This window comes from Rosa chinensis, chromosome 7 (assembly GCF_002994745.2).
Source record: "Rosa chinensis cultivar Old Blush chromosome 7, RchiOBHm-V2, whole genome shotgun sequence".
Classification (NCBI taxonomy): domain Eukaryota; kingdom Viridiplantae; phylum Streptophyta; class Magnoliopsida; order Rosales; family Rosaceae; genus Rosa; species Rosa chinensis.
Window position 1 is genome coordinate 24,502,928 of NC_037094.1, and position 14,745 is coordinate 24,517,672.

Below are 14,745 nucleotides of genomic sequence, written 5' to 3' on the forward strand. Positions count from 1 at the left end.
GTGTTACAAGATGACCCGAATGGATTTGTGGGCTATATTGTTGGGATACTTATCAAGTAGTTTGATAGGTTGCTATTGTTTTGTGCGTTTTTTGACAGTGTGTGATACTTTTTCTTGAGGAGTGAATTCCACACTCCCTAATTTGTTCTTCACTCTCTTTTTCCTTCTTTAGACAAAATTTAAGTTACCAGAAAAGAAAACATGGACTATTTGATGCGGCTGAAATAGCCTCACAATTTAACCCTGCAAAATGTAGTTGTCAGTATAGGATAAGCAGGGATCGTTCAGTCCGTGGATTGTAGGGTACACCTACACAAAAAGGTCAATTAACAAATAAAAGAATAAAATGGGGGTTTTCAAATTTGGTTCCTAATCTACTTAAAATAAAAACAAAACAAATAAAACAATATACAATGATCGACTTCCCTAACCTAGACCAATACCACTCGAAAATTACTAAGTGTAAAAACAGAAAATTCATTTCAACATGCTACAAAAATGTGCCCATCTTAAATGCCTAGATAAGAGCCCAAATGAAAAGCCTCAGCGGATCAATCCATTTATCTGATTCGTTCTAATGTAGGCTTGGATCGGAAAAGTCCTTACCAAGCCTAATACTACTAATTTTGAAAACACTCAGCGTAATTCTCTTAACTAGTAGTATTATCTAACCCTCGAATCAACTCACACGTGCAAATTAACCATTACACATAGAATTTAACACGTAATTTCCAGAATTGTTTAATCATTAAAGCATGATTTTCACCATCGTTAGAACTAATTACGACTTGTTTAACTCAGCGTCTTAACAAATAACAATTACTCTTGGCAAATTAAGCAAACACACAAGAACTCTCACCGTTATTCTAGCATGCAAACTTATTAATCTAACTCTGAAAATTACCTAAACACGTAGAAGGGCACAAGATTGTAACATGCATTATAAAAGAATTCTCGAAATTAACTCAATAATAAACTGAAAATCTCAAAAATATTAATAAAATATTCTGAAAATTTCATGTCTCCAATTACACAACTCGCAAATCCAAACACACAAAACCGAAATAAAAATTGTAAATAGAGTCATAGTTACACTTTGAAGCTTTCCTCAGCGGCTTAGCAACACGGTGATGAACTTGTCTCTGCTATGGTGGTGGAGCATCCTTGACTCAGCGCCTAAGAGCTTCGTAGATTGATGGATGGATGGTGGTCACGGTCTTGTAGGTGATGGAAGTTTAAGGAGTGAATTGGGCAGTCTTGGAATGGTTTTTGGCCAGGAAGTGATAGGCCAAGAAGTGATCGGCCAGGAAGTGATCTTGGCTGGGAAGTGATGCAAATTCTGTTCTGGACGTTGCCTATTTATAGGGGAGCATTAGTTGGCTTTTGTCGATCATACCCTTCATCATTGGACGGATGAGATTGCATCATAATTCCTTTAATTTCCCAACTGAAACATCTCCTTTATGGCCTTAACTCCTCTCATAATGGGGCAATTCCTTTAATTTCCAAGCTAAAACGTCTTTCTCTTATTTCCAGTTGAAACATCTTTCTCTTTATTCCTCAACTGAAAACGTCTTTCTCCTTTATTCCCCAACTGAAAACGTCTTTCTCCTTTATTTCCCTTCTTCATTGCTTGGTCAAATATCTTAAATGCTTTATTTTATGACTCCATCATTGCTGTTTCAAAGTTCCACCAGGCAAGGTTTCCTACAACAAGCAGGAGAATATCAGAATTTTAGAGAAAATAAAGGGAATTAAAATGTAAAGACCGCAGAAACAGTCGACAGTGAGGAATCCTGATCCAGCTAGGATTTTTCATGAATTTTACTTTTTCCGCCTATTTCAACAAGACTCTCAAAATGACTTAATGACTCAAAACACTAAACTAAGGGAGAAACAAGGCTAAAATGTGGCACATATTCAATAATATCGTCACACTTTTTGCTCCTATCAGTATCGATTATAAAATGGGGTGTAGATTTCACTCTTGTTTTTCTTTGATTTGGTGTTTTGCCTGGCTTTGAGTTTTACCCCTATCCGGTTTTAGTAAGGCCGCTCTGACTCTTGTATGTTTCTCCTATTTTATGAACAAATTGTTAAAACTGTTCTGTCCACCTGCCAATCCACGATGCTCCACCATCGAAGACTTGGCATAAACAGCAGTAACAACACTACCAACCGAATCGAAAACAGTTTGAAATGAAACCAGTTGATCTGTGATTGAAAGAATTTAAGTGGAAGGATATCAGGCCTAGGCACCCCTCTGCCATTTGACAGATTAGAACCAAGTTCAAAGAACGCCAAAAAGAAACCGGAATAGAAGCCAAATCCACGAAAAGCTTATTGTTTTCCAATGATTTTAATTTGGTTCTAACTAATTAGATGAATTCAGTCTTTTCCGAACGTCAAAGCTGAAAGAAAATACACCAAAAGCTTGATGGCTTTGATGCACATCAATTCCACTTGGTTGACCTTGACTATAACCAAAATGAGTTGGACGTTTGTGGAAATTTTGTACAAGTTAAAAGCAAACATATATAGATATTGCAAAGCCAAACTTGTAGAAAGGAACACAGCTGCCTTCAAGATCAAGATCGAGTATTAATTAGAAAGATTTTAGTCCACTAAAATTTGCGTATTCAATCAACTCAAATTAAGAACCAGTGAACTAGGGATTCAATCCATCAAAATAATTAAAACAGAGGCTCAAATAATGTAGATGTTACAATTCAAGTAGTCAAGGGCCGGTCACACCATGATGATACGACCTGTTTGGTATGTACTTAAAAAAGTTATTTCAACCTTGACAGAATGCATGGACGAATCCATTTATGATATTAGACATGATGATTTGCTTTTGAGTAAAGAGCAAGGTAAACATTCCATTTATGTTTTTATCTTGATCGACTTCCCATTTGTACAATCATACTGTTGAATTGGGATATGAAGAAAAGTGCATCGGCATGCCATTTGTAGAAGAACCAACTTGAATATACTGACTATTTTCAGCTAAATTCTATAGCCAACAGGAAGGGTTACAAATAAAAAAAGTAAACTGAAGTGGATGAGGTATGAAAGCATGACACCAAAAACTCTCTTCGGCATTTCATCAAACGCCTTGTAGGCGTCCTTCACAATGACCCAAAAAAGTGAGGTTGAGTAAAACTCATTTTGGGTCTGAGAAGATTTAATTGAACTTAGATTCTCAGACCCAAATAAGGGTTTGAGATTCTCTCAATTGGCAAGTTCTTGGGTTTTGCTCCGAGCTGCCGTCAAAATCAAAGGTATGCTTCTTTCCTCTTTTGACACAAAATCACAATCAGAGAGGTGCTCGATTACTGGATTTGTGGGACTATGAACAAGCTATAGGTAGGAAAATTTGATTCATTGGATCTTTTAGGAATCAAACATTAGCTGTTTGCATAAAATGCTCCGAGAAATTCTTTTGGCAAATATCTCATGCATTCTACTTCTTTGAATAGATGGAGCTTTATTTGCATGCTTAATCTGTTTTTGAGTGTCAAAGTTGATCTGAGATGAATGATGGATAAATATCTTGACTTGTGTTACAATGACTGGATTTTGCTGTTTGGAAATTCCTTGGTTGTTCACCCAAAAATGAAAACCAGCTGATTTCCAGTTAGTAAGTGCCTGTGCATACATTACCCTTTTCTTTCTCCAAAAAAGCAGTATTTTGTAGTTAAGGAACAATCACGTCAATTTATGTTCACATAGATATATGTGCTGATCTTCTTACCATTCTGAAATAGATGGGATGATATGACAACTATGAGTTTTACTGATAACTAAAGCCTGGGAAGAAATTTTTATAATTGATTTGATTCACAAACTTGTTGAGATTGCTTCTTTGTAATTCTATAATCTTATTACCATTCTGGAATAGAAAGGATCATATTGTACTTGGGCATTTGGTGGTTGTTTGCAGTGTATTGGCACACAGAGGCGGGGGGCATGGTGGACATTACTAGGCCTTTATCAGGCCAATGCTTTTCGATCATTGGTACACATCTGTTTCTCATTTTTCTGTCATGCATCCGCTGAAATGTGCAGACAATTTTTGCATTTGTGGACAACTGAAATTTGATTGTCATGATTTTACTACATCAATCCTAGTTGTGGTTTTACATTCAGAAATTTTCAGAAGCATGTAGGATACAAAGTGGGTAACTGAGGTTGCTAATCATCGCTGAGCATTATTCTGTTACCATGCCATTAAGATTTGTGTTTCTCATGAACAAATTTGATGACGCGAGGGTAACCAAAGAAGATATAAAGAGGGCACTAGAAGAGCAGTGTGGTGGTGAGGAAGATGTATTTCTTATTCTGCATGCACTATTGCTTCTGTTTTTCCTGCTTAAATGTATTCAGTAAAATGTTAACCCTGAAGTCCTAGTCCTTTCTCAATTTTTTCATGCTTCGACAGCTACCTAGACATCCCTGGGTTTAACACTCCTTTCAAATTTACAAAATATTCACACCTTACATGCTGGTGTACGTAAGTGAAACTGACAAGGACAAAATACTCTGTATGTATGTCTATGTATAATCTGGTGTACGTGGGTTTAATAACACTCCTTTCAAATGAACTGAATGTATCCATAATCTGTGTACATACACGTGCTTGCTGCATATGTTCATTGGCATTATAGACTTTAAGGGGTGTATTTATAGGGAGGAGGGAGGGAAAATAACTACTTTGTTGTGCTGGTACATTCTATATCCTGAATAATGTTCATACTAGCATTGCTGGTGGGTGGAATGTGAAGTGAACAGAATCAGACCCAAAACTTATAATGCTATAGTTTCCGTTCATTCATTTGACTTCTAGTTGAGAACATCCTTGCTTTTGCAGTATGGAAATGTTGTGCAAGCTCTAAGAAGAGGCGACCTCCGACTTCTTCGGTATGCTTTTCAAGAGCATGAAACAGGTATGAATTGCTTTCATTGTGAAAAGCTGGAGATTGTACTGCATTTTCTATGAGATGCTAATTTATTGAAATATATCAGGTTCTTTAGGTTTGCTGTATATCTTGTCCTAGAGAAGCTAGAACTTCAGGTCTATCAGAGATTGTTGAAAAAAGATGTAAGTTCCCAAGCAACTATAAATCCGCCCTCTGACAGTATAATTTCTCTGAAGATTCAATTCATGATGATGCTTTCTTCATTGTGCAGTTATATTATCCAAAAGCTGAAGGACCCAAGCAAAGCTCACCAGCTGAAGTTGGAAGTAATTGTCAAAGCATTGAAATGGTCATTGATGTGGATGAGGTACTTGCTCTGCTGTCCCTTTCAATCTTGTTTTATTTCCAGTTTCTGTTGTTGATAGGCTATTTAATCAAATATCTGGTCAAATTTGTAGGTAGAGGGCATAATGGCGATGCTAATACACAAAAGTCTGGTAAAGGGATACTTTGCACACAAGAGTAGAGTTGTGGTTTTAAGCAAGCACTGATATCCAACTCTTATGCAAGTCCATAACAATAAATTATACTCTGCTAGTATTATTAACTTGAACACTCTAAAATATAGTTGAATAAACATAACAGAATTAGAAAAGATCTAGAACAGTATTAGCTTTACCAATCATCCATGGGGTTTGCTGTTCCTTTTTGCCATGTACACCGTCATTGTGATATAAATTCTATCTTTGTATCATCCGATAGTTTTAGGTTGCCATACTAACATAATAAAATTCTAGGTTTCTGATACCATTAGTTTTCTCACTTTCTTTGTCACTGGAGAACTGGAGATTCCAGGATCTTGAGACTTGAGTAGTCCCATCTTAGGGGGATTTCAGTGTTAGCAGTGGTCCGGAAAGTTCAAATTTCTATATGCAGAGGAATTAAAACTATGAAGTTAGAATTCTTCCTGACAATTATTTTATGATTAGTCCAACGCTTCCGCCTGTCATGATGATGAATAATAAATTTATCTCAGATTTTCCATGCAATGTTATCTTTATTTTTCTGAAAGGCTAGTGTTATGTTTCTGCTCTGACCTACTGTATTGTACAGAAATATGCAAACCTAGTGGCTAATAAGTGGTTGATGATTTGGCCTTTTGACATTTACTTTGGTTGCTTTATCAGAAGTTGTCAACTAATTTGCTAAAACACTCAAAACGGTATTAGTTTGTTAAATTAAGCTACGTTAATATTTGCATGAAGCCCTTTTCTTCTTCATGGTAAAGATGGTAATTTTGAAGGGACATTGAACTTTCCTACAAGAACTAGTTTCTTGTTCATCAGCAAAAACAAGAAGCATTCTAAAGTCTTGAAATTAGGGAGGTTTGAGCTCAACAGGATGAACTGGTGGCTGTTAAAACTCAATTCAAGAAAGAGATAAGTGAAGTAAAGAAACCAGTTTGATATAGATCTTTAGTTTTTGTGCATTTCTATGAGCTGCAAAATATTTATACATCTCTAAACTCCACCTGCCTGCAACCTCTTTTTTTTTTTTCTTTCACATATGTAGACATGATATTGTTTGTTTCCAACACTAAGTTTATCAGAAAGGGTTAGTATGAGTCTTCCATTTCCCGCAGGGTAGCTATATTGAAACAATAAGCAAAGAAAATAGAAATTAGAGCTGATATATTGGCAGTTGTAGATGCTTTCACTAAGAAGCATGAACGCATATTACTTGACACACTGGACTAGGTTGACAACTATTCTCAAGAGTCATCTGAACATCCCCTAAACTAGATGACAACTTGGTTTGAATGAACATCAACTGACCATTCAGGTAATGAAGAAATATACAGGGAATAGTTTAACCATCTTAAGCCTCAGCATCTGATGCCAAGTATGCCTTGCTTATAATTAATTACTCCTTTTATCCCTCACTCTTTCCCTTTGCTTTTTTCCCACTATATAATAGTAGTTAACTATATACTCGGATACTCAGTTTGTACATAAAGATGCACTTAAAACAAATTTTCTACACAAGAACAGTTTCCTTTTCTTCCTGGACATTCTTCTCTTTGATAAAACGGACAAAAAGGCCGGTGCCAGTGGAGTTGCACTCTGACAGTCTTCATAGTTTCATTCCATTGAGGAACTTTAACTGTTTGGTTAATTTTTCCATTTTTTCTGTCTGTTTTATTCCCCTTGGTTTTCTCCATTACTGCTTGGCTGATTGGTTTTCTTAGTCTTGGATGTTGAATGATTGTGATGGTAGCATTGAATGGTCTTATAATCTGATCCGAAAGAGTTGTTATTATTAGATAGTGAATTATATTACCTTGTTTTTGGGGTTGAATTATTCCTAAAGAATAGTTATATATATATATATATATATATATATATATATCTATATATATCTTCATGTTTTGACTATACTTCTAGTAGTGGCCCTGTTCTGCATTTGTTAATAAACATATGGTTTTTAAATGATTAGTACATGTGTTCTTTTTAGTAGATTTATTGGGTCTGGGATTTATATACATGTGGAGAGAATATCATCATTTGTAGTGTTAGCAAGAACCAAAAGGAAAGTGAATAGAATTAGGCAAATGGATTTCATGTAGTGTTTCAAAAGCATTCCTAAAGTTAATGGTAAATAGACTTGTTTCTCTCAGCTGGAAAACATATCATGCAGCGTTCTTTTGTCTGACAATGCTCTTACCTGTTACTAAAGAAAGAGATTTTTTCTCTCAAGAACTTGAATTGGAACAGATCGTCAAATTTTGCGGATGGATAAAAGTAATGATTAAGCCCTTGAGATGATATTGGCCTGTGTAAAGGATACATCTCATTACTCTTTTAAACAGTTGAGAATGACTCGCACATTCAACTGAACTCTAAGTTCAAAGTTATCCTTTTTTAAACGCCCATTTTGGAGACATTGTGACATTTTGTGCCTCTCATCATTTTATCTATTTAGTTGTCAATCTTATGGTTCGTTGCTGTTTTCAACTTTTCATTTAGGGTCAAAAAGAATGGCTTGCAGAGGTTCAATTTCTTGGTGTGGTAAATCACCCAAATCTAGCAAAGCTTCTAGGATATTGCTCTATAGATGGAGAAAGAGGGATCCAACGGCTATTGGTATGTGAATATATTCCTAATAGGAGCTTAGAAGATCATCTTTTCAACAGGGTTTTGAACCCTCTTCCTTGGATCACGAGGTTACAAATAATGCTTGGTGCTGCTCAAGCTCGGATTGGCTTATCTACACGAGGGACTGGAAGTCCAGGTGAATATAGTTTTCATTTATTTGACCTATGTGTGACCTTGCATTTCCTTTGAGTTTGTTTGGAATGTAGAACTACCATATCATGTGAACATGTGACTCATCTATGTGAATTTGACCAATGGAATACCAAATCAATATAATGACCTGCTTAAGCTAGTGAAGTATTAGAAGTAGGACTAGGAATGTAGCAACTACTTATTACGTCATACATCTTTTACTTGTTTGCTGCATTTATAGTGGCATCTCTGGTTTTGGAACTTAAATTGTATCTGCTAATAATATAATTGCCTTCAGTTACATACATTGTTGGACACTGTCACTTCAGTAACTGTCCATTATCTTGATGTATTCTGTTCTCTAAAAGCTTTAGCTGTTGGGACCCTGTGGTTGTGTCACATAGTATAAGAGTTCTTGTGTTCAAAACCTTCAAATGACATGCACTCTTCTTTGCTGTCTAGTACAAATCGAAATTGGACATAAAACTTGGAGTAATATAAAAGAAGCATGAACTAAATTATCATTGTGTAATTTCTGCGCGTTAATAGGTACCCACTGTTTACTTCAACACACTAGTCCCCTGATCTTGTTCTTCCATTGCTGTAGCTGAAAGTCAATTAAGGGGAAAAATTTAAATTCTTGCTACTTAAAAATGCTTTCTGTGCTTTAATGTTAATGTTATAATACTACATCATAGATTTGGTTCAGCTCTGCTTGTGAGCCTGAAACAAAAGCTGTCTTCTATTTTTGCTTCTGCCCATGAATATCCAAATGCTAAAGAGTGTATTTAAGGATGGTAGATAATGGCTTACCTCGCATGGTAGCTCTTTATTTGTTTGAAGACAAGAATTTTTATGTACTTTGTTGAACCTTTTTTGTTGCATTGTTTGAATAGGTGATATATCGAGATTTCAAATCCTCCAACGTGCTCTTGGATGAGGACTTTAAGTCGAAGCACTCAGACTTTGGGCTTGCTAGATAAGGGCCAAAGGGTGACCGTACTCATGTATCGACAGCAGTAAGTAGATAATAGATGACTTATTTTATTACTACCCCAAGTTCTTTTAGAAATCAATGTCAACTTCATTTGGAGGTTGGCAGAATCTTGTTTAAATTGCAATATTGAGAGGACAATTGGTATTAGTTATTATTCGCCTTTCTGATGGTGTTTCGTTTTTGTACTGCTTGCTGAATCTAATGAAAGGGCTGACCTATTTGCGTTAAACAAAAAAAAAACATTTTCCCTGGTTCATATTGTATTTGCTTTTGTTATCGGGTGTTAGTGACTCATGGATATGCTGCCCCAGAGTATGTTGAAACAGGCCATCTTTATTGGGTTAGACAGTACCCTGCAGACAGTAAAAGTTCAGCATGATAATAGATCCGCTCCTGAGAGACCAGTAATCGCCAAGCTGGCAGATAGCTGCCTAAACAAGAATGCAAAAGACCGGCCAACAATGAATCAGGTAGTAGAGATCTTGAAGCAAGCTATACAAGATTCACAAAAGGGTACCAACTCTGTAAATCACAATTATTGATCTGCATAAATGAGTTCTTGATTTTATTATAAATATAACAAAAGTTTGGAAAAAGGAGAATGGTTGTTCATCCTCTGATGTGTTTGATCAAATGCAAAACATACAAAGAAGATAAGTTCATAAACAGGTTTCATATAGGGTCAAGTGCAATTGGCTCTTGCTGTATTGTATTACTACATATCATAACATCGTGATCGTATATGTTTAAAGGCTATGAAACCTTCAAAGTCTGTGATAGCAACTGCCAGATTCTTGGCTCTTTTATGCGTGAGTCATATATGGACTTCTGTATGATATGCTTCTATACTTGCTTGTTTGATTGTTTAATTAAAATTATTAAATCTGTTTGGAGATTTAATTGTTTCCAATTATTGATTGAATACGTATTGTACACGGAAGATTTAAGTAGAAGAAACTAGGATGGGACAAACTTGGCCGAAGATGTATATTCTTTCGGGTATATGTTTTGAGTCCTTGACATGAAGATGTATATTCTCGTGTTTCTTAATCAATCCCAAAGCTCAATTAGGGGTGAAACGCAGTAAAGATGCACAACTTGTTTTCATTGAAAAAGTTTCTGTTTGAATTTTGTGTTCATTTTCTGTGGCAGAACTTTTATTATGATGGCAGAAACAGATTTGAAGTTAAATAGTAAAAATGCACACCAACTATTTGAGATTTTGCCTGTGCAAGCAAGCCTTGTTTAGTATCTACTGAGTTTTCTACAGTTACCCGTCCGAGCTTGCAGGGTCAATGATGAATCTATTTTATTGATTTCGTACATTTGCTTTAGTATTTGTCACTTTTCAGCATTCAAGTCCACAAAGCAGACAATGTAGCTATTTATAGCCAGATTATAGAGATCTTTCTTTCGCTTTATTCATTACTCAACGCACAGGCTATATTTACATTATGAGTGGTAAATGTTGGTTGGGCTTCTGTGCTTGCTCGTTACCACTGCAATTGGTTGTTCAAGAGTTGGGAGCTCCAGCATAAGATCGGATTCATATCAAAACGGCCGAGTACAAGGCAAGAGCACTATAGGGGATACGTCAGTACAATCTTGTTCACCTACTCGGTTATTTTCATGATCAGTTGTACTCAACTGCCGTTAGATCTAAATCCAATAGTAGAGGATACTGATGGAAAGTAAATAAATTTCATTCACCTTATTGTTATCCAGTGATTTAGAATTTTTTTTTTTCCTACTAGTCCCATTTTGCAATATCCGGACATGTTTTCTTTGATTTGTACATACTTCCATACAAACGTCCAACTTATTTTGGTTAGAGTCAAGGTCAAGCAAGTGGATCGGAATTAATCCACATCAAAGTCGTGATCAAACTTTCGTGTTATTTTCATTCAGCTTTGAGATCCATTGAAAAACTGAATCCATCTAATTAGAAAAAAAAACATTAGAAACACTAAGAATACTTAATCAAAAGTGGTCTCATTAAACCATATGTATAAGGGTATAATCCAAGAGAGACGATACTCCTTATGAAAGAAAAAGAACACACACTCTTAAAAACACAAAAAAAATTACAATATACTGCACTGCAAATTAATTATTCCAATAATACAGTCCATATATATATACAAGTCCATTTGGGATTTTGGTCATCTTGTATATATAGGTTTGATTGTGACACGACCATCTTTGTCTATGAAGAACTTGTGAATATGGACAAGATCAGCCATAACTACTTGTATATCTTAGTCAAGTCGAACAATTTCCAAAGACTTTCACAAAAGCAAGTCATTCAATTTTAACACACACGTATGGTCTCCAAATCTGCTGTCACAAAACGAGCTGAATCAATTTTCTTGCAATAGTTTAACAATTAATTATCGAGCTACTTAAGTTGAGCTATTGATTTATTGAGAAGTGGTTTTCGGAAAGTCATTGATTTATTGGGAAGTGGTTTTCGGAAAGTCATTGATTGAGGAAATATTAAGAGAATTAAGAATTTTCGAGTATTTGAGTATGATCCATTTTTCGAGATGGAGTTCAGTTATTCGAGGAGGCAATTATGTTAGCACATGCATGCATTACATAGTCGGCAGTTCCTTCCAGGTAATAGTCTGGTCGGCAGTACCCTCCAGAATATTTCGGTCGGCAATCCCCTCTAGATGACATGAGATAGTTAGTCGGTAGTACCCTCTAACTATCTATGGTTAGTCGGCAGTACCCTCTAACTATCTATGGTTAGTCGGCAGTACCCTCTAACCATCACCTCCTCGTCCGGTCGGCAGTACCCTCTGATGCGTCATTGGTCGGCAGTACCCTCCAGGTGGCATGAGATGACTAGTCGGCAGTTCCCTCTAGTCATCGCCTATTTTGAGATATGAGTATTTATAACGAGATTTATGGGACTACGAGATTTCTTAAAGGTGTTCGAAAATGGTGACCAAATTGCATCCACTATTGAACTACGAAAATGGTGACCAAATCGCCTATTTTTGAGATATGAGTATTTATAATGAGATTATGGAACTACGAGATTTCTGAAAGGTGTTCGAAAATGGTGACCAAATTGCATCCACTATTGAACTATGAAATTAAACCTTGATTTAAATTTCTCTTAATTTTCTTGGATAAAATTGAAATTAATAAGCCTCTATTTAATAGGAGCCATTGATATTTTTTTTCCCTCAAATATGAGCCATCAGATTCAAAATATATCTATTGCTGTTTAAAAAAAAAAACCGACATTAGAACCGTCCATATAAAATGGATGGATCATAGCCGTCCAAAACATAACCGTTGTAAACTCAATTAATACTAGTTTATTGGTGTTTTCCTTTTTAACGGTTAGATTTAGAACCACATCACTAAATTAATACTAGTTTATTGGTGTTTTCCTTTTTATACGAGTTACACTACCGTTAACTCCAAAAACAAAAACAAAAAAATTCCGTTCAAAACCTCGTACAGCCGTTCACGATCCTTCATGGAATACTAGTTACCAGATATAGGATCCTCTCCTTGCAACAAATTAAAAGAAGAAAAGGAATGCTAACTTTTTCTTCTGTTTTGCTTTCATTTAGCCTCCGTCAGTTGATCTCTCACAAACATACTAAAGGGCTTAAGGATATCAGATTTGTATATATTTCCAATAAATTGTTTCAGGTAATTATTACAGGCCTTTGAAATTCAAATATACCTGCAAGGTTTTTGTTAGAAACAGTATGCTTAAGCAATCACAAACATATAATTTAGAACCTATACTAGATCAAACATGTATATTCAAAACTGAATTCTGTTCCAACAGTGTTTGGAAATCTCCTTGAGTTAAATTCAAGTGAGAAGAAATCTCCTTGAGGAAGATTCAAGTGAGGTGAAATCTCCTCTAGACAGATCTTGGAGAGGTAATATCCCTTGAGATGGATCCGAGTGAGGAAGAAAATCATTAACGGATCCCTTTGAGATAGATCTAATCGTCTTCAATGGAAACTGATTTCCATTCAAACTCTAACACTGAATGTAAGTATGAAATAGGGATTGAAAACAACATATCAATCCTGAAGCTGCAGAAAACAAGAACACAAGATTATGAACCCAAAAAACTTACTCGATGCACTCCCACTGTCCATGATAGCCTTTCCTGATTTCACCCTTATGTTCTTTTAGTATATGGGACTAACAACAAGAACAACTCGTGCATCAGAAGGACCAATCTGACATATACATATAGCAATGCAGCAAATCAGTTTCATCCATAAAGAAACTAATTTCATTGCTTAACTGCCTATTTAACTGCTCTGCAACTGTATTTCTATTTTGAATTCAAAATAATATATATAAGCTTATCCATAAGTCAAGATTAATTGACAGCTTATACACCTATTGTTTAAACTCTGATCAAATTACATATTTATATGAATATATGTACACTCGCATATCAGTGTATGAACTCTAAGCAATGTCCAGTTCCATATGTAAGCCATGTCATAGCTTACAGTTTTTCGTTTATAAAATTGGTCATGGGTGCTTCCCATGTTTTGGAAGTTGTTTCTTGTCATCTATGTTATGGCTTAGGTGAAGAATTGCTTGTTTAGGGGCGTTTCATCGGGTCCTGATTGCCCTATAGCATTTTCAATTGGTTTTGTATGCGTATGCTCAGATCCTAGTCTTTTTATAACTTTGAAGAAGAGAGGGTTTCTTTTTTTGATGTAGTTAACGGCAAACAAGTCTCAGTTTGAGCAAAAAGCCTCAACATAGATATTAGGTGATGTGGTTCTAAATCTAACCGTTAAATGAAATGGAAGATGGAGATTTCACGAACTTCAGGAACTTCACGGTCTTTGAACTTTAGAGTAGTCGGATCATATATTAATGGGAAAGGATCCTCTCCTAAGCAATGAAGTTGCCTAACCTACCTAAGCTTTTATCTATATGTTGACACGTGGATATAATGAATCCAACGGTCTACAACTTCTCTCTTTATTAGACTCTTCCTTCACTCCTCTCTCCCTCTCCTCTCTGTTCTTCTTTATGAGTCTGTCTACAGTGGAGACTAAACAAGTATAGGAGAGTAGCCTAAGGCAAGCTCCAACAGATTGGAATACGATTTCGACACCATTTTCTCTTTGAGAAAAATCAGTCACCGTCCCCAAACTATGCTGCCAAGGCCAATTTGATTCCTGAACTCTCAAAAGTATCAATGTGATATCCAAAGACCTATTTTGACATCAACGTGATACTTCCGTCCAAAATCTCTGACTGTGCCGTCAACTATGTGGCAAGGGTAAAATTGTCTTTCTTTACTAATTAATTATAAAAAAAAGGAAAAAAAACAAAGCAAAACAGATCGAGCTCTCTCTCTCTCTCTCTCTCTTCCTTTCCCAATCTGATCCTCTCTCCTTTCTATCACTGGGAATGGATTTTTGGATTTATGAAGAATAGCCGAAATGGAGAAAATTTTTTTTTGATCAAAAGTGTTTGTGGCTTATGAAGAACAGTCGGAAAGTAGCGAGAATCGCTGCCGATGTCG

General features: G+C 35.8%; 1 protein-coding gene and 1 long non-coding RNA gene across 2 annotated transcripts; both read left to right on the top strand.

Annotated features, from left to right (window-relative positions):
* Nucleotides 1–3,058: 3,058 nt before the first annotated feature.
* Nucleotides 3,059–4,945, top strand: LOC112175218. The gene is made up of 3 exons (XR_002926359.2): nt 3,059–3,284; nt 3,947–4,021; nt 4,874–4,945. It is a non-coding gene; the product is annotated as an uncharacterized LOC112175218 (long non-coding RNA).
* Nucleotides 4,946–5,030: 85 nt separating this feature from the next.
* LOC112175210 (probable serine/threonine-protein kinase PBL19) lies at nt 5,031–9,446 on the top strand. The gene is made up of 6 exons (XM_040510761.1): nt 5,031–5,104; nt 5,194–5,289; nt 5,381–5,419; nt 7,949–8,065; nt 8,146–8,213; nt 9,106–9,446. The coding sequence occupies exons 2-6, from the start codon at nt 5,269–5,271 to the stop codon at nt 9,107–9,109; spliced, it is 249 nt and encodes an 82-aa protein (XP_040366695.1). The 5' UTR covers nt 5,031–5,104; nt 5,194–5,268; the 3' UTR covers nt 9,110–9,446.
* Nucleotides 9,447–14,745: the final 5,299 nt, after the last annotated feature.